Below are 19,985 nucleotides of genomic sequence, written 5' to 3'. Positions count from 1 at the left end.
GAAATTGCAGCAAAATACTCAGTTATGATTGGAATATTTATAAATATACAGTCATCTCTTATATTGGTTACATTTGCTTATATTGGTATTGTATTTTTTAGCTGAACCATCTGTTTGCTGCCAGGTATTTGCTGATCTTTAAAAAACAGCAGTTCACTTCTATATAAAAAAACACCTAAACCCACCAGCTTAACGTTACATAGGCAATATATCAGAGTTACAACTATCAAGAGTGAGATTGGATTGTTTTGCTTGTATAAAAAGCCCTTTTTGTTACTCAACCGTACTAAGCTGGTTTTCTCAGAATAGTTATAAGTAGCACTCAAAGAAATGCAAGGCAAAACCAGCTGCGTTATTTGTCACTAGATAAACATTAATCGTGCACAAGTGGAAAGATGTGAACTCTGACATACACCGTGTTTGGACAGTTTATAAGGGATGTCCCCAATTGATGAAATCTGTAGCATTTAGAAATAGAAACCTACAAGCTCTAACCAATTTTGTTTCCTTTAGTATTGACAGGCCACTTACCTCAGGAAACCCAACCAGCACCAACAAGGTGAAGATATTCGTGTGCTTTAGCTGGAAGGGCAGTTGCTTAATGCAATGGTCAGTGAAAGCAGCGATCACATTATGCCACTGCGCAGAAGAGTTCAAAGATCGAAGAATATCTGCCATGGAGCTTGCCCAGTCCAGACCTACACGACTGGAAAGCAAGAGCAGTCAGTAAGTATATTAGGAGGGCTGACTACAGACTTACCCGAAACTACTTTTCCTGAAGACAGTGTATTACTTCACAGCTATAGCTTTAATATCACTATACAACCGTTTTTCCTACTAGTTGAAGTTTTCATATCAGCTGACACATGAATTCTGTTTCGGATTTTATCGCTACAGCATAAATACCGCTCTGTTTTCTTAGGGGGTTTACAGTTCCAATTAAAGTGTCCCTGAGCATCGTTACCTTTAACTCCTCATTTTAGTTTAGAGCTCAGAAGGTTTTCTTGACACAACAGCAAGTGTTTTATTTCTTTCATACGTGACCACCTGCTCACCCTCTGTGGACTACACAAATAACGTAGACACTGGCCTCCTTGCTCTGAAGTTAGTCTTTGAGAAAACCCTTTCCCCATAGCTGATCCTCTGGATATTCTCTCTTTAAATTTCATATGCTTTTGTATTTGTTTAAGACCCTTCCCTGTGAAGCACAGCTACAATGAGAAATAACCCTATCATATTGTAACAGGCATGACATTAATCTTAGAATGCTTGAGAGCTTTCTCAAGATCTTCAAAACCAAATATCTGCCCTGCCCCTCCTTGCTGGTTCCAGTGCAACTTTACTAATACAAAAAATATCTTGCTAATACTTTTACAGAAAAGGCCCAGATCCAGAACTGAGCACTGGTGCTAGTTACCACATGACACACTCTCCTCCCTTGCCAAGTTACACAAGAGATATGTAAATCAACAGGACAGAATTCAAGTCACACAATAAATATAGGACTGTATTTTGAGTTTCCTTGAAGTTTCCAAACCTTACTTCTTCCACTACAACATGCTACGTAGGAAAGCAAACCACCCTGCAACAGCTAGCCTTCTTTCGGAAGGAAATTCAGAGATTCTCACTGCAACAAGGGCTGCAGGTGCTAAGCCCTTTCCATGATCAGGGTACAGGCTTAATTGATTTTCTATTAAAAAGCCTCTATCCATGAGGCACACGTGAAACAAAATCAGCATCAGTCAACAGAGAGCAACTAATAGGTTTAAAGTAAAAAGCACCTGTCTAAACACACAGCTCCCAGACTGAACAGAAGATGAGTTGTCTTCCAGCCTTCTGGCACTGTAGACCCATCTCCCGCAGCAAACAAATTATGTTTGGTTGAAAGGACTTTAGCCACCGCAGCATCCACTTCTGCAGGCATAAGCCTCAGGATTAACTGGCCCAGGAGTCCCAGCGTTAAATGATAAGTTTCATTTAAGTGGCCAGCATTTGAGATTACAACCTGAAACATCAGTGGCAGTATTTGTTCCAGGTTAAGCAAAGACATTGTGGAGCCCTACAGAAAAAGAAAAATCTCAGTAAGGCAGGGAAAGAAAACACGACTTTTGGTCAAAGTCACAGCACATACAAAAGATTTTGTTCTAATGCTTTTTCTAAGGGGACAAAAGGAAGTGAGACACTAGGCTCCTACTGCAGTTGTTGACCTGTTAAGCTGACCTGACACATAAACCCTAAATAGATGATGTAAACTTTGCAGGTGTTGAACAGCTAAGATAGACTGCTTTAAAGGTAAAATTCCTTTCCCTCTCCCCCCACCCAGGAGCCAGCCCTTACATTCTTAGTAATGTGAAATGCCTTAAGACATTCTGATCTGCATTTTATAACGTTAGCAGCAAGAACCCATCTCCCACCTTTAATTCACTATGAATTTTATTCATGTTATTTGTGACACCGAGAAAGCTACACAGATTGAAAGTAAAAAGAACTAACTGATTTGAAAGGTGGTAACATTGCTGCCAGCAATCCTAGAATCCTCTTCTGAGAGCATTCAGCAAAAACTTGTTCCTGGCTAGGTATTAAAACCTTCTCTGCTTGCTTTTGGGTTGAATCTTCCGAGAGGTAGTCATCTGCTTTTTAAATTAAAACAAAAGAAGAAAATCCAAAAAATGATATGAAAAATAAAAGAAGTGACAGCTTATAATTACATTCTAAGGATAAAAAAACGATTAAAAAAATTGTGTTAAAATTTGAAAAGCAAGTCTTTATAAAATTGTATAAAAGATAAAGGGATTTACACCTTTATTAAAAACATATAAAGGACAGTACAACAGACAGATCATTTAACTATCATAAGTCTTACAATACTCATCTTTAGTAGAACAAGACACTTACTATCTGGTTCTGAGTGGAAGAATACACAAGTATTGTGTTAGACCAACAGGAACCATAACCTCTATAGATTGATACAGATCAGTGGAATTCTACTCCGATTTCTAGAATCCTTTAAACCAACTACAAGGTAGCAGTTGTTCAAAGCAGTATGCTTGGTGGGTTTTCACAAAGCAGACCACTCGCATTAAAGACATTTGTAAATACACAGAAATGGGTTGGCAATAAAAAAATACAGCTGTTTGCTTTGCATATGAATGGATACTTGTGTGACAGGGAAAACGAGAATAATTTTTTACCTGCTGGGGAAATATCATCATCCACAGACAAATCTGACTCTTGTCTCAAGACAGCTTTCTTTGCAAGGACAGCTTTGCTTTCACTTCCTTGTTTTTCTACTTTATCTTCTGCAGGAGACTGGATTTCACTGCGAGTATCTCCTTTCCCCTACAAATAAAACAAAGGAACCACAAGATTAAAACAAAATTTAACACCTGCAGGAACAGCCATGGAAAGAAGCAGCCAGTCACCCGCACTTCACAAACATTTTTCCTTAAATACCAAAACCTTTCATACGTTAAGAATTTTTTGATGTATGCATATCTTCAGCTTCTGTGTGGTGAAAATACATTTTTCTATTTTGCTCATATCTCTGTGCATAAAATATTACACTGTAATGCTGTCACAGTTTTATATGCTGTATAGAAAGGAGGAAACTCATTTTCCTACCTAAACAGTGCTAACAACTAGGAGAAACGACAACCCTTTCAGAAAGGACGATCTTTGCCCCTCCAACAATTTTGTGAATCAGTTGCCTTTAAGAACATAAGACGATGCCTTGGTCTTTAATCAGCTGTGTCTAATAAAAAAAAAAAAAAACACCACCAAAACCGACAAACCAACCACCAACTGTCCCCTTGGCACCCAACTTTTACCTATGAATGAAATTATTGCTATCCATTATGTCAGTTACATATCCAGAATAGGATGTTTAAGCTTCTGAAGATCATACACCGAACTGGTAGCAGGGGCTCTGGAAAGAAGAGGTACTTACATTACAATGAACGTGTACTGAGCCTGTGCTTGGCTTCTCATCTCTTCCCTTCACTGCTTTATCACCAATATGATTTTTTGGAGCACCATCTGTGGGAGGACTGACTGAAACAGTGTCGTTCTCTGAGAAGGATTCACCTTCTGGTAACATGCAGAGAAGAGCTAAATTTTTCAGACCTGAATGCAAGAAAGTTAAAAAAGCTATTGAGCAGCAAGACAGGCAAAAAGCAGAACTGAAGTATCTTGAAACGGAACTGCAAACTTCCCCTCATACACCTCTTTTAAATATCAAGTCCACCAAAAAGATGTTCCCCATCACGGTCACTTAAATATGCAAGTTTCATTGAGTAACAGTGATGAGCAGGGGGTCACCCTTCCCACCTCCAAGACACCATCAGGGCACAAGTTTCAATTAAAGAAAATGTTACAGCTACCTCCCAACAGTGTAAATTATGAAAGGTAAATGAAATCTGTCTTAGCTTTTAATATTTTGACCGCTTAAATATTTACACAATAAAACTATACGTTAAAAACAGATTAAATAATGAGTATGTGTAAGTATTTGGCGGCGGTGGTTATTCAGGTGTATTAAAGCTGCTCAAAAAAAAACCTACCAGTAAGCTTATTTGATCTCGAGTCTAGATTTTTTGCTACATTCAGCATAGGTCTCTTGTATGTATTCTTTTGCATGGTATGGTGCAGTATTGTATGGTATGGTATGGTGTTTATTGTGTTGTATTACATCGTATAGCGTGTATTTTAAGTCTTATGAGGAGCGGCTGAGGGCACTGAGGGTATTTAGCCTGGAGGAAGGGAGGGTCAGGGAAGACCTTCTTGCTCTCTACAATACTGAAAGGGGGCTATAGCGAGGTGGGGGTGCGTCTCTTCTCCCAAGTAATAACAAATAGGACAAGAAGAAACGGCCTCCAGTTGCACCAGGGGAGGCTTAGATTGGATATCAGGAAAAATTTCTTCACCAAAAGGGTTGTCAAGCATTGGAATAGGCAGCCCAGGGACCTGGTGGGATCACCACCCCTGGAGGTATTTAAAAGACATGTAGATGTCGCACTTAGGGACATGGTTTACTGGTGGACTTGGCAGTGCTGGGTTAACGGTTGGACTGAATGATCCTGAAGTTCTTTTTCAACTTAAACGATTCTACTGCATCACCCTATCTTCTGTAGTAGGTCCTAATTCACACAAGTCCTCATTTCCAAAGGGACATCATCCCCAGAAACTTCTCATTCCACAAATAAGGTTAAAAAATTCTTGCCAAGAGATGCAGAACAAAAAACATTTTGCACCAAGTTATTTGCTTTCCTTCAAGTTCTTCAGTTGTCAGTAACACGTCAGTAACAGAACATGAAGCTACATTGATTGATCCCTTTACAACATCCAAGATGGAAAAAAAAACAACCAAAGAGTTGCCAAGTTGTCTTCAATATTTATGTAAGCATAAAATTAATTTTCTCAAGCACTCTATTTTCCATGTTCCAATGACCCTGAACAACACTTGTTCTACATTTGCTTTCTACATAAACAATTATTCTCAGTGAAGTACACAGTAGCTTCCCCTTTCCTTTGGAAACTTCAAAGTGAGTAATCACAGACTGTCTGCCACTTGCTAGAAACCATTGTTTCTGTGAAGGAGGAGCTGACTCACCTTTTCCATGCTGGGCTTTCATCAGGCAGTCTCCGATGAGCTGTATGCACTGCTGTTGCAGAATTCTGGCATGACTGAGGACCTGTGAATCTAGTTTCTCTCCTTCTACTTCCTCCCCATTTGCCAGATCTGCACTGTAGAGAGTCAAAGCTGCAAACAACAGCCAGGAATAATTGTGGACATACGGCTGGATGAGCCTCTGCCGGTCGCTGATGCGAATAGTCACCATCGGATACACTGTGATGCTGTGAGTGGGCAAGTGACTGAAAGAAGAAGGTACACCATTTTGAAATGCAGCCTCTTTCTTGCTAACCGATTTAATTAGCAACCCATGACACCTTTAGAGGAAGGTACGAAAAACCCAACACATGTCCAGAGTTTGAAACTGTAGACCTACTTTTTTTAAGATCTTTGGTGTCAAGCACTGAAACCTGTGCTAACCACAGCAATGGTCATTTCTTCTACCCTATCATTCCAGGTTCGTAGCTCACCTTCTGCAACTTTCACAGCCATGGCTAGAAAACAATTGCTACTTGTCTTACTTCACAGGTTGGGGCAGGGTTCCAAACTGCCAAAGTGTTTGCTAACCTGGCCCTGTATTTGCTATGTTTCTCTGAAGGACACCAACTAGACGTTCTGATGTCAGATGCAACCTTGTAGGAAGCAATGTGAGAATGACCGATTGTATTTCACTGCTAATTACCGCTTTTCTGCCAAGTGAAGAGGGGGAAACAAAATCACATATTTAATACCTGTCAGAATATTTCTTTGCAGAATAACATCCATAGCAAAGGTCAAAGTCATCACACACGTTGCAGTTCATTCTCCGACCTATGATAACTCCTTGACAGTGGTCACAGGCATACTCCATGTTAACCATTTCATGGTCATCCTCATGTCCTTCAGGTTTAACTCCACCTGGAAAGAAATATTTTAAGATTTCCCTGTAAATCCTTTTCAATAAAGGATCTTTCTTAACTTCAAGCTCATGTTCATCATAGTAAAAGAAAAGCTTAACGTTTCTAAAGTATCCAGGAGAAAAGTCTTTCACTTTGTTTTATGTATAATTTAAAAGATACCATTTTGCCTTCCAAGTATAGGGGTTCGAGGTATTTTTTTTAATTTTTCTTACCAAGAAAGCAAGTTTTACACAGATCCATGTCATTGCATTGCAAACAGCGGTAGCGATGCCATGGTGCAATTTCATCACAGCCATCACAGGATATGTCCACATTTAAGAGGTCACAGTAACGAGCAACAAACATGTGCATCTAGAGAAAGAAAGGGACACAATTTACTTGAGTATTATTTTCTGACTTTGAGAAAGCTCTTTTTAGGCAAAAATCAGAACACTTCCCCTGCCAAAAAAGGATGGGCTTCTTTTCATGATTTTAGGCTTTTAGAAGCCTCCAGGGAGGCCAGGGATCCAACTGATGGAAGATCAGTTTAAGCCAGATTCCCTTCTCTCCTTTAGGCTTTTAAAAAAAGTCTATTTGCCCCTTCTGCAGATAATTAAGCAAATCATGAGGTCACCTTTCGCTGCTTCTCTGGGTCAGCTTGAGCGATCTTTTCATACCAGGTCTCAAACATTACATCCTGACATTCATCCATCCACTCACAGTTTTGCTTGTAGTCTGCAATTTCATCTTCTTCACTCCACTGACTAAAAGAAAAGCAAGCTCAAAATTAAGTTTGAAAGCAGACTTCCCTCTAATATAACCTGGGATACTTTTTGGTTTTTTTTTTTTTTAAAAAAGAGGAACGCAGTGCTATAATACACTAATAAAAACAAATTGTGAGAACTCCAGTTCACTTGGTTAATGAACAACCATACAGACACCTGCTTCTTGCTTCTGTGACATGCTCTTGAATACACATGGGGACCACAATGCAAAATCAGAAAAACTGACACTTAGAAAACTGCTTTTGGTAATGCTGGCGGATCAGATGAGACATTTTAAAGACTTTTGGGCTTTCACATTTGTTCACGTGTAAGTAGTACAACTACTTGAAAATTACAACACGGATGTGTTAAAACCATTTGATATTTATCAAGACTAGAAACAGCTACACTGCTAAACAAGTAAAGTGTTCCAGCAGTAAGCAGGTTAAAGATAAAATTTTAATAGTTTTTGCATTAGCGATGCTGCAAAAAATTTCAAATACTTCAGTTAAGCCTCTGGATACTGACCAAAATTATGCCATACTTGTTAATAGCACTGTTACTGCTTGTTCCAGGACAAAGTTCAGGAGCCTTGCTTGGTAAAAATGGGCAATACTTGGTACCACGTGAAAGCTGCATTCCTCCTGACTTACCAGATGACACTGTCATGAATACTTATGTTTTCTTGTGATGTAGTCATAAGAAGATGTGGTAACTGAATCTCAACAAAGAAGGAAAGATCGCTCGGCTCCCAACTCATATCCAAAAGGTGAAGGAGAGTTGTCTGCACACACGATAAGGCAGGAAGCAGTGATCTAAACAAAACAAGACAATAAAACATGACAGTTCTAACCTGAAGTTGAAATAGTATGTCCAGGGAGTAAGGGAAGACAACCACTGCATCAATTTCCAGGCTTTACTCTGCATTAAATGAACTATGTGGCAGAAACGCAGGTTGACTAATGTATCAACTCACAATTTAGCAAGAAGCACAGCCAATGCCATTTGAAATAAAGATGGTATCCTTTACAGATTTAGTCAAGACAGAGCTTATGCTATTGCCTGAGCAGTAGCAAGAGGGTTTGTCTCTTCTCTGCAGTACATTTTCTTGGTATTTGCAGGAACTTGTTCTCTTTGAAACCTTTGCCATGTCCAGTTGAAAGTGAACAAAGGATTTGGAAGTTACTGGCAGGGAAACTGACATTCTAGTCACAATATTCTTCTTTCTCTAGGACAACTATTAATCCCAAAAATTCTAACCAAAACGTTACCAAAACAGGAGCTTTAACATTAAAGCATGGAGGCAGAATTGCTGTATTTATTGTGGCATTACTCTTGCACAAGTATTGCACAATAAATTAGTTATTTCTAATACTTTACTACTAGAGTTTCAGAAACATATTGCAGAATTGTAAGTACAAAATGCAGTAAAGGTTTTAACACTGATAAATTTATTGTGCTTTCCCATCTAATAGTAATACAAAGCTAACAGGGCATTTTTGATCAGAAAATCAAGGCTCCTTAATTAGTTCTGTAAATAATGCAAAGTCAAACTTAATTAAGGCATTAAACAATAAATAAGTGACAAGGGAAGAGGTGAGGATGAACAGGAAAAAAAAAGTCAAGTAAGTAATACACGCAGTGTACTTTACCTGTCATTAATAGTACTAAATCCCTTCACAGATTTTACCAGGAACAAAACAAGCTGATAGTAGGACTCTCGAATCTCTTTGTGCAGCTCAGCACCACAGCCTTCCAAGTTTCCAAAGTAGCTAGAAATTAAAGTCAGTTTAGTAGTCTAGAATTCAGCGTTACATTTTAGGTAGCATGCTTTTGAGAAATTTTACAAACAGGCCATCCTTTAAACCCTCCCCACAAGAGGGAAGGATATTAGTTTTGTTTAAAAAGCAGTCTATCACTTTCAAAGAAAAATAAAAGAATCCTGTACCAGTAATCAAAAGTTAAGAAACAAAACAGGCAAAGAGAATACTCTCCTGGCACTAACAATAGAACATTCCTTCAAATTGAAAAGGCACTTTATAAAAATCTAATCAAGATCTTAAAGGAAATTGGTGCACTGCAAGAACAACCATAAAAAGCTCTTGACAAGTGAGAAGCCAGCAGACAGAGTTCAGATAGCACTGTCCGGACACACGATGGAAATCAGAGCTCAATTCATGAACCAGAACGGCACGGTATTAGCTCCTCCTTTGCAACAAGTGCTTTCTAGTTGTACCTAAAATTTAAAATAAACCCTTCCAAATTATCTTTCCTTAGAACAACAACTGCACATGCATATAATGGGTATGATCTTTTTTGCCTCTTTTATCTGTGTGTATGTGCACGCCCCTATACAGCACTGCAGACCTTGGCTGGCACGTCCACCACTTCAGCCTCTGGCACCCAAGTGAAACATTCCACCACACAAGAAAATCTGTCTTATACAGGTATCACACCCAAAGTTACGAAAACTCATAAATAAGCAAATGCTTGACTAAAAAGATATAACATGCACCCATTCTTGGAAGTTAGTTCTTCTGCCAGATAGTTATTATCTTGATTTACAAAGCAAGCTCACAAAAATTACAGACACAACACTACCTAAGGAATTATTCATTCTTTGAATGAATGAAGAGCTAGAGAGGAACTCTAAAGCAGTAACTGAAGACTCCACAATCTTTTGGGGCCTGTTGTGATCTGGTTGGAGCTGTAAAGATATTTCTAGGTATCCACATTGTGATTCAACTGCATGATACCTACTGGCATGAATAGCTGTAAAGTCCCACTTGAAAATAATTACTTTTTTTTTTTTTAATGAAGCATGCAAGGCACACATAGTAGCCTAAAAACTTCTCCTCAGGTGATATCTTGATTATCTGTGTGGATTAAAAAGCAACAACTTTCTACTGTTTAAAATATATATATATGACCGGGAGAACACAAGAACTAAGACACATTCAATCTTATGGCTGAGCCTTGCCTAAATAATTACTTACTTGGTAAAATCTTTCTGACAGGCTAGAAGTTCTAAGAGAAAAAGTACACAGGGTGGATGAAAACAGTGCGGCTGCCCAAGCGAATCTAGGCACTGACGGATCATCTTGAGCACTTCCATAATACTCTGCCCTTGGGATTTTCTCAAAGCAAGAACCTTTAAAACACTAAGAAGAACAAAAAACATCTATGAGGACTTCAAAACATTGTACTTAAAATAACCCAAAAAAATCACAATTCAAGAAGTGCTTGACCAATAAACAAGAGATGGGTATCTAAATTTTCAGTTCTATTTCGGCAGCAGTATATTACAGTTGGAGTGAGTGACAAAGCTTAGAACCCAACCCAGCCCTTGCTGCACCAGTCCAGCTTTTAGAGCTTAAAATAGACAAGCTGAGAATTGAAAAGCTGTCTTCAAAATAGCTTTTTCAGAGTATCAGGTAATTTAATGAGAGATGCAACTATTCTATAGTTGGTATCGAGGATTGTTTGTACTGATATACCAGGTCTTTGCTGTTTGTAGATACAAAGTAAGATGCTACTGCAAACAGATCTCAGGAAGCAAGACAATAAATTGCCAAGTAATTGGTTTTTTTTACATTCTGTACTACATAATTCAAAGAAAACAGTACTCCCTAAGAGCCCCTACATGGGGTGTGTTAACATATGTCTGCAAATAACTGAAGGTTGATACATCCATCTGACCACTAATTATTTTTTCAATACTCCCTTGCAGCTAAAATATGGTTTACTCCACCTGAGGAGGTTGTGAAGACAGGTTTCTGTATTTTATGCTTGGCAACATTTTCCATTTGCTTACCTTTCATGTGAAAGTGATTGATCTTTAATAAAGTCTAATATGTTTTTCAATATAGGATATTTCTCCTTCACAGTAGGCACAGCTCTCGGCTCTTCCATTGATCTGAAAGACAGCAGCCTTAGTCTGCCACGGCTGAACTGAGATTTTCGCGTAGGAGTGGAAGGAGGTGACGATATCTCTTCTTGCTGTGAAACTGTATTTTCAACAGGCTTACTGTGAAATGTAGACGCTTCTGTTCGGAGGGGGTCTGGAATTTGTTTAACCCTCGTATCGGACTGTGTCATTTGCCCCCCCTCTTTTGAAACAGGATGAGTTACTCCATTGGGTGACATTGAGTGTGCTGTCTGGAAGTCCATGTCCACAACGGAACCTTTTCTTTGGCATTTATCACTGACATACTGTTGGATATCATCAGTGTCTTGGGCTTCCAAACTGTCTGAAGCAGAATCTTTCCTCTTTGCTCTCACAGGCAGAAAATTCAGTAACAAAAGGCTCTTCTGCATACACAGTTTTGCTGCAGTATAAAAATTGGAAGAGTTAAAATCATGACAACAGGACATCAAACTTGCTATCTTCTGCTTAGGAAGAAAGTGATTTATTTCTTCTGAACAAAGACAGCTAGAAAACACTGGTTTTCCTGTTATATTGATCATGATGCTATCAGTTACTTAATCATAGATTTCTAAATGCTAAATCCAAATAGTTACACTGAACCAGATAAAGTACGCAGTAGTCAATGAGAACACACTTTAGTAAAAACCATCTGTTATTCTAACATCAGTTAATTGCAGTTAACAAGTATCTACAAAAACAGATGAATGCAAGTTCAGAACCCAAGTGAGAGGTCATTCCCTGAAGAATTTTCTCATTTACTATTTTCTACAAAGAATAAAGAACACAACCCCAGATAGTTCAAGGAGCATACACTAGTTTGTGTCTTAAGGTATTAAACAGTAACCCCAGTTGCTAACTTACCTTTTACGGCAAAAATAATGTCTAAGATTTACAAGGCAATGCTTATGCATTTGGAAAGGCAATACCTACCAAGAGTTTCTGGGTTGACCTCAACCGCTTCTGTGTTCTCCTTCTCCTCAGCATCATTGCCCCTACTCATCAGGGATTTCTGCTTCATTTCCAACTGTAGACAGGATGTTAAAATAGTTAAAATATGATTCCCCCCTGTAGATCTATACAGTAAGGCAGTATGAAGACTGCGTCCCATTAAAGGAATTTAATCTCAGGAACAGATGACAGTATTTACTATTCCCTACTGCAGAAGAAAACACCCAGTAGTCTAAAAGAGCAGCACCTAAACTATCAGAGCAGATAACAGCTGCACACCACGACGCTCAAGGTTTGTAGGCTGAGACCCTTCCCCATCTTGTGACTAGATGTGCATCAGTCCTCAAAGAAAAAGGCTTCCCCTTTACCCCCACCACTCAGGATGAGATAGATACACCTAGTCATGAGATAAGATTCTCCAAAAGCATTATGTCACTTAACTAGCGAGTACTGTCAGATGCAAACATCACCTGTCACATCACCTGTGGTACAACGCAATTATTCATCTTAACATGCACCTGCACTCATTGCATCCCTAGTGTTTCAAGCTGCCAGGAATTCTGGCAGGCAGGAAAGAGGAGGGAAGAGGTCACAAGATACTAGAACAGTTAATTTGTCTGGCCTACACCTGAAGGGCTTACAACAGGTGCAGAACAACAAGCCATAGACTGAATTGTCTAAAAAAGGCCACGTAATTTTTACTATTTACAATTTCCTGCTGTCTAGTGAAATCTAAACCAATTTTGGCTCTCTGCAGCTGCAGGTGATGATGCAGACACCTCTCACAATGTTGCGAGTGGATGATGCCAGCCTTTGACATAGGGCTTCTGTTTCAAGGAAAAAATCACAGGCAAAAACCATACCCAGAACTGAAGCCAGTTACTTGCTTGTCAAAGCAGCAGTTATTTCCTTTTCTATTAGCACTGCACTGTTTAAGACAGATTTCTTTCTATACTATACCTCAAAAGTACTCCATCTACTATGTAAGAACCTTCCAAATTAACAACACATTCTTGCTGAAAAATAACACAGATTTAACTGATTTTGAGTCGAATTCACTCCTAAAAGTTAGAAAGTTTAGAAGTGAATGTATGATGTTCTTAAGGGAAAACAGCTCGTCTAGAATCACTGAAGGAAAACATGGTTCCATGCACTTCTTCACATTGCACTGTAAAATATTAAAAAGACATTCATAGATAACCTCCTGAGTGATCTTACCATCCATATTCTAATTGAATCAGCCAGGGAATATACTTGTGCAAACGTATCACTCAAAGGCACCTTGCCTCCACTGTTGACTGGAAAGGAGAGAAAGAAGAGTCGTGTTTATTTACAGCTCCATTTTTTATACAACTTGACTAGTTAACTAAAAATTACACTACAGCCTTCCCTTCATCTCTTAGTCAATACTTGGAATTATGCCTGTAACAAAAAGAAGGAGTAAGAACTGTCAACATTGATACGCCTCAAATACATAAACTGCACCTTGACAGAGTTATTTGCAAAGTCAAATTACGAGTAGCTTTCTCATCTCTCCCCAGAATTGGTGCCTGTAGTCATGGAAGATAAAAACCTCTCCCCATACAAACAAGTATCACTAACGCAAACTGCTATCAGAATAGTCATGAAACGCTTAGTATTAACTTAAAGCTCTATAGATGCATTTGGTTATAAAACAAAAGAGAAAAAAAGATTTATGTGATGAACTTTCTATGAACTGACAAAACCTCAAGACCTGACAAAACAGTTTCCATCACAACTGGCCTGACAATGACTATGGAGAAAAAGACATTCCTATTCAAGGTCTTCTCTCTCCCATTGCCCTCGGTTTGGGGTTTTTTTCGTCATTGCTTGTACAATGCTTCACATGGTACAGGTGAACATGGGTCCTGAAATCAGTCTGCCCCAGCAAGACTGACAGATGAAGCTATTACATAATAGTAGGATGGATACCCTATCCACTCAATATTTTCCTGAGCTACCACCATTTTCAATCTTACTCAGAAAAGTAGATCAATTATCAGACACAGACAAAATGACTAAAGGCAATAAATACTTTAGTCATCCAGGCAGTCTTTGTGTCAATCATTTTTACCCATAACTTCATAGCTCAAAAAGTAAGATATTTAGCTTCAAGATTGCGACAGAAAGTGAAAGCCTAAAATTAAACCCTTTCAAAGCCAAGTAATACCTTATTATCCAATACTTCAAACCTATCAAGAAGTTTAATGGAAGGATGGTGCAAGTTAAAAAGTTGTTCACTTCCCCTACTGAAAAATACATAAATTGTAATACAAAGGACATAATGTAAGTTAAAAGCAAAACATTACCTTTTATTTAAAATAAAATAAAAACCTATGGTTTTGAGGATGCCAAGACTAGTTTCCACAGTAACATTTGGGGAGGTAATTCACACCACCTCCATGTAAAAACATACAGGTTGGTCCTGGCTTTTTAGAAAAGATACAATGAGAATGGAAAATGATGTAAGAACCTCTAATCACCAGGAGCCACACTGTTCTGAATTAACACTCCAGAGGACATCACTGCTTTCTCTGGGTATATCCCTGTAAGGCTTAGTCAGTAGCTTATGATGTTTATTAGTTTTGGGACAAAGCTCTGAAGATAAGAGCACATATTAATAAAAAAGAAACACTTTAGAGATAAGGCTTACCTAATCTACCTAAATAATGACTTCTTTATACAGAACATTTTTTTAACATTGACAAACTGATTTTTTTTTAAATCAGTAAAAAACCTGATTTATAAAATAGCCTTCTACAAACTTTAAGTCTTCATTATTAAGAGAGTCTAATAATATTAGAGTTACCATATTTTTGAAGCTTCTCATATAAATCTGGAGTGAGATACACCAAAGCAGCAAATGTTGAGTTCACAGCTTGATCAATAGTAGAACCAGCAACTATATCTGTCTTTGGGGTCTGTTTTTTACATGCCTGTATAAGTCCTTTGAAAAGTTCAGATTTTTGCCCACTGAAGTCCTGGGCAGGATCTGATTTTGCAAAGTCGATAAGAAAGTTACGGCAGTCATCTGGCTGAGAGCTCCTAGCCTGAAAAGAACATTAGAAAAACACTTTAAAATGAATGTGAAAAATTGTTGCAGCTCATTTTGACAATAAAGTCAGCTTGCAGCGTATCTACTGCAGTTGAGCAACCTGATGTAAGGAAAGATGTCCCTGCCCAAGGGACCTTTGAAGGTCCCTCCCAACTCTTCCATGATTCCATGAAAATGGAAACTAATAAGAAGAGTACAGAACAACAGTTTCTTTCCTCCTTAATATCTGAATTCAATAGCACAAGCGACGATAACTTCAGCACAACAGCATACGCTTAAGGACGTATCAACTAATTAAGTTGGAACAGAACTGTGTGATACATCAGGATTTCACGCCTACAAAACGAAAGCAGCGGTGTAAAAGTACCTCTTTTTCATCTTTGTGCCATCGACTGCTTTGACTGGCTCGGAGTGCCTCAGGACACATCTGATGCCTGAAGACAGGTTTCCAGAGAGGAGAATTAAGAACTGACGTGACTTTCAAAGGAGGCAAGTCTGCTTCACTACCTAGTTCTGCAAAAAATTCGGAACAGATGCCTCAGTTACTGAATATTTTTGTTCAGTTTTACAGATTAATGAAAATAGTAATTGTTAAACATCCAGTGGGGGAGGGGGGAAGGTAATGCAAATAGACAGAACAAGTAATTTAACAACATTCTCTAACTCCTGTTTCTCTAATGTGGTGCAGAAAACTGCTGTACCCTTTCTTTAATGATAGCATCAGTATCTTAGGGTGACAATATGTTACATTATGGAAGGACTTTAGACATTTTTGCTGCACCTGTGACCATAGACACTCCCCAGTTTGCAAGAGAGTTTAAAAGCTTTTTCTCCTACTAATGACGTAGCAATTTGCTGTATGTCAGCATGCTCATATTAAGAAAGGAAAACTACATTCTACTGTAAGAACACTTCAATTAGTTCCCTAAATTTGTGTGTAGGTACCTCCCCAATTTTCAAACGTAAGGACTGACCAACTGATTGCAGTAAGAACTCAAAGTGGTGAATGAATTCAGATTTAGAAAGCTAGCTAGAAGTGTTCTGGTTCTGAAACTAAAGAACAAATGCACCTTTTTTTTTTCTTTCTTATGGCACACTCATATTTTTTGTATTTTACTTATCTTCAGTGGCCCAAATCCCAAGTGTACTTAACTACCAGAATTAAGCAAACTTAATTTGTAAATTCAAATTTAAAATCAATACCAAATGCTCATGTGACACACTTAAAATCATTTGTGTTCTAAGCTCTAGGGGGCGGGTGCGTGTTTGCTGGCTCCATATTCACCCCACCACAGCACTAGGGAACAATTTTAAAGGAAAAAAAGAAGAGAAGATTGGTCAAATTCTGATATTACTTCACAAATGTAATTCAGCTTAGTATGTTTACTTCCAGGTGTCCATGCCTTCCTAACATTGGCTTCTGAATACCAGAGAAATCACAATAGAGAAATTTCCAAATTAGTCCCACAGAACAGCAAGCAGGCATGCCACAAAAAGCTCAATGCCCAAACTGGTTTGAGCAGCAATACAGCAAGTCTTCCACCTTCAGCCAAGAAAGAAATATAGGAAGAACTTCATTTCACAGGCTATTCCAAACATAAAGTCCTCGTATCTCCTCCTAACACTGCATCACAACTTCTGGAGCTATTAAACGCACTCACCTCTTAGAGATTTCAGCGCCATACTTCGGGAAGCCAAGCGCCCCATCAACCGGGATACAAGAAGCTGTAAATCCAAGCCCCAAGAAACGGCAACATCTGGTAGGCCATAAGCAGTGACGGAAAACTTGTAGCCCCACTCATTATTACTGCTGTCAGAGTGAAAGAGAAACTGCAGCCGTGGGCCAGCCTTAAAGGTCACTTTCTACAGAGCAACAAAACAGTCATTTTGCCAAATGTACATGACAAGTAGACGTTTCAGGGTAATGAATTCCCTTCAGCAACTGTGGTTTTTTCATTATTACGTTCTGTCCATAACAGATCTAATCTCCCCCACCATCTGAATGGGAAACCCACAACACCAAGGAAGTGAAATTTCTATTCAGTAGCTTAGTGAGCTATTTTAGAGATGATTGAGCTTTAGCAGTCGGAGCCATAAAGCATCCCATTTGAGCAGGTGTCACGGAAGAAAGAACATAGCCACAGAAAGCACTGCACTTTCTCATGATGCAAAAAATTGCAAGGGCAGGGTGTCAGCCAGTAAGTTTTACCCGTGTAGTTACTGGCAGTTAAGCATGATTATTACTTTTTGTTTTTGACTGACTGCTCCCTTAATAACAGCAACAAAAACAGCAACAAAGAGGGATTCTTTACTCATTCACTCCTTTTATTTGCATCACTGCAGACTTTCTTCCTTGCCTCCTGCCCCCCACCTTTGAGAGGGAATAAACACACACACGCAGGGATGAAAGCACACATCCTTTTAGACAATAGGTTTTCCACAAGAATCTTAAGAATTTCCTAAGATTGCATATATCACTTGGTTCAGAACTTCAAAAGGTGCTCACCTTAGGCCACTTCTCAGTGCCAACCTTTGTATCGTAACGAGTTTTTGCACCTCTGGCATCAGTAAACTCGAGGTAATCATACCTGTGAAAATTGCAATTCATTACTTCCAAATTTGCTTTTTTAGTTTTGAGGGAAAACGTTTGCTTTTGGATTTTCACAAGCACTACATCTCAGCGTACCCTGTCACATCTTTCTGAAACACACCTGCATTGCTGCATGTGACTGCTAAGGAATTTATTTCACATTTCAGTGCAATAGTCCCAGCAAACACAGACCTGCTTTCCTGCAGAGCTTTCAACCCTTGAGAATTGGTAGTGGGTGCTAATTTTAACATCTGGCATATGCCTTAACTAAGCAGTAGCCTGATACATTATCAGGAGAAACCAAGCCAATAGTTTTGCCTAAACAGGGCAAGACAAATACCACAAGCACCAAATACCACAAGCACAAACTGTGCTGGTCACAGCAATATTACAAAACAAGTCAAGGCCAAAGGAAGCAAAATTCATATGAACAGAAGGCTTTCAGCACCAGAAGTCATTCAAAATACACACTGTGTATTACACAGGACAATGCAGAAATTGAAATGGCATGCTTGAAGTGCAAAAAAAAATATTCCTTGCACATTGAAACGTGAATTTCCCCTCTGCAAACAGATATTGGAATACAACACAGCATAAGATTAAATTACCTCCTTTCAGTTTCACATTTTTCATCAAATTCCACCTCAAAGTAAGTTGCCCCATGACACAGGAAGACTGAGACCTCATGGCAATTATTTTCATAGTTATGAGGCGATTCCATTGTCCATGTTCGCAATACTACAGGCTGTTCTTGCTGCCAGCTTTCCATTTCCATCTGTAGAACAAAAGTGTATTTTTGAGATACAAATGCAAAGCTTTTTTTTTTTTAAAAAAATTACCACACTACATTTTTGTGTCTATACTTTAAAGCTGCCAAATGTACATACAAAGTGCCATGTAAAAGGCTACAGCATTGATTGACACCTGAACTAGTTAGAAAGACACCCTCAATGATCATGGTAAAGCAGCACTTCTAAAGCAAGATTCACCTAGTCTACTAGGGGAGGAGACAGTCTCACCCCAGAAGAGCCTACAAGTCTCTGACAATAATAAAAGAGTCTAGATGACTAATGCAGATTTAAAACATCTACACTACAGACACAGAGACTTTATTTGCATCGCCACAAGCAATGAAGCTAAAAATGTTGAGCACATAATATTTTCAATTTTATTTTTTTTTTTCATCCTCAGAATCCCTCCTTCCTATCTGCCTTCTAGGCTTCTCACTCCAGTTGCTCTTTCTGGTCACTTTGCTCATCTTCCATATCAGCACAGATATATTTCTAGTTCACTCAACGTTTTGTTACTCATCCCATGCTTTTAGAAGCTTTCCAGCTCCTTTCAAATGCTCACGAATGGAATCACCTCAGGTTTCTCCATCTTTCTTGGAATTTTGCTTTTGTTTCACTGTACTTAATAGCGCCTGTATCTTTAGTTACCTTATGAGGCTCACTACAAAGTCTTTTCAGTGGTTCTATCAAAGTGCTAAATCCCTGTAGCAGAGTACAGTACGGAATGTCTAAAGTGCAAAAGTCCAACAAGAAGATGACCTAGGAGAAAACACAGGTCTCATGAAAATGCACGTAACCACAGCCATGCCACCCGGGAATAGTACAAAATCCCAATGTTCACGTACCAGCTGACGAGTTGCCATAGCAAAGACAGAGTTACTTATTTTTTCTACTATTGTTTTGCCACTATATTGAGATAAAAGTGACTGCAAAATCGTTCTGATATTTGACAGGAACTGGCCCACATCTAAAGAGAAAAAAAAACACCTTAATATCCACCTTAAGGATTTGATACCACAACCTGCTTTATCAAACACATCAGTGCATGGAAATGCGGATGAGACAGACAGCAGGAAAGGCATCTGCTGCCTCAAGGTGGTGACACTCACGAGCGAGAACAGTTCAGAGAAGTTTTCTGTCATATTTCTATTGTAGACACAAGTCATACTTAATTCTACAAAAAAGATGAGCAATGAGTAATTTAATCAAACCCTCCAAGTTTGTTTCAACCACCTCAGTGTATCCAGGAGCCTCCCTCTACAACTAAGAAATTAGCTTAAGTAGCTACTAAGTTTTAGCTATAGCCTTACTCCATTTTTAAATGTAAGATAAGAACACAATAAGCTTATTTATACACAAATATGAAGTAATCTTACATAAA

The 19,985-nt window shown here is 38.7% G+C and overlaps 1 protein-coding gene across 4 annotated transcripts in view; it reads right to left on the bottom strand.

Annotated features, from left to right (window-relative positions):
• The window catches only part of ZZEF1 (zinc finger ZZ-type and EF-hand domain containing 1), a 60,583-nt gene that overhangs the window by 17,911 nt on the left and 22,687 nt on the right, over positions 1–19,985 (bottom strand). For 2 of the 4 annotated variants that reach the window (XR_008732887.1, XM_055714549.1), the window contains exons 20-41: positions 19,450–19,571; positions 19,253–19,363; positions 18,422–18,588; positions 17,730–17,811; positions 16,885–17,086; positions 15,591–15,736; positions 14,978–15,218; positions 13,366–13,445; positions 12,130–12,223; positions 11,086–11,599; positions 10,268–10,432; positions 8,924–9,043; positions 7,925–8,086; positions 7,142–7,271; positions 6,741–6,879; positions 6,361–6,526; positions 5,609–5,871; positions 3,947–4,122; positions 3,192–3,339; positions 2,494–2,633; positions 1,782–2,059; positions 532–706 (exon numbers count right to left, since the gene is read on the bottom strand). Coding sequence is in view for 3 of the 4 variants with exons in the window: in XM_055714549.1 (XP_055570524.1) it covers positions 532–706; positions 1,782–2,059; positions 2,494–2,633; positions 3,192–3,339; positions 3,947–4,122; positions 5,609–5,871; positions 6,361–6,526; positions 6,741–6,879; positions 7,142–7,271; positions 7,925–8,086; positions 8,924–9,043; positions 10,268–10,432; positions 11,086–11,599; positions 12,130–12,223; positions 13,366–13,445; positions 14,978–15,218; positions 15,591–15,736; positions 16,885–17,086; positions 17,730–17,811; positions 18,422–18,588; positions 19,253–19,363; positions 19,450–19,571 (3,821 nt within the window). In the remaining variant the exon portion in view is untranslated. The remainder of the gene's footprint in view (positions 1–531; positions 707–1,781; positions 2,060–2,493; positions 2,634–3,191; positions 3,340–3,946; positions 4,123–5,608; positions 5,872–6,360; positions 6,527–6,740; positions 6,880–7,141; positions 7,272–7,924; positions 8,087–8,923; positions 9,044–10,267; positions 10,433–11,085; positions 11,600–12,129; positions 12,224–13,365; positions 13,446–14,977; positions 15,219–15,590; positions 15,737–16,884; positions 17,087–17,729; positions 17,812–18,421; positions 18,589–19,252; positions 19,364–19,449; positions 19,572–19,985) is intronic. The other 2 variants (XM_055714558.1, XM_055714561.1) reach the window with 2 other exon arrangements.

The sequence above is a fragment of the Falco cherrug genome, chromosome 1 (genome assembly GCF_023634085.1).
Source record: "Falco cherrug isolate bFalChe1 chromosome 1, bFalChe1.pri, whole genome shotgun sequence".
NCBI lineage: Eukaryota > Metazoa > Chordata > Aves > Falconiformes > Falconidae > Falco > Falco cherrug.
The sequence above is the reverse complement of the archived record's forward strand: the minus strand, read 5'-3'. Positions and strand labels throughout refer to the sequence as shown.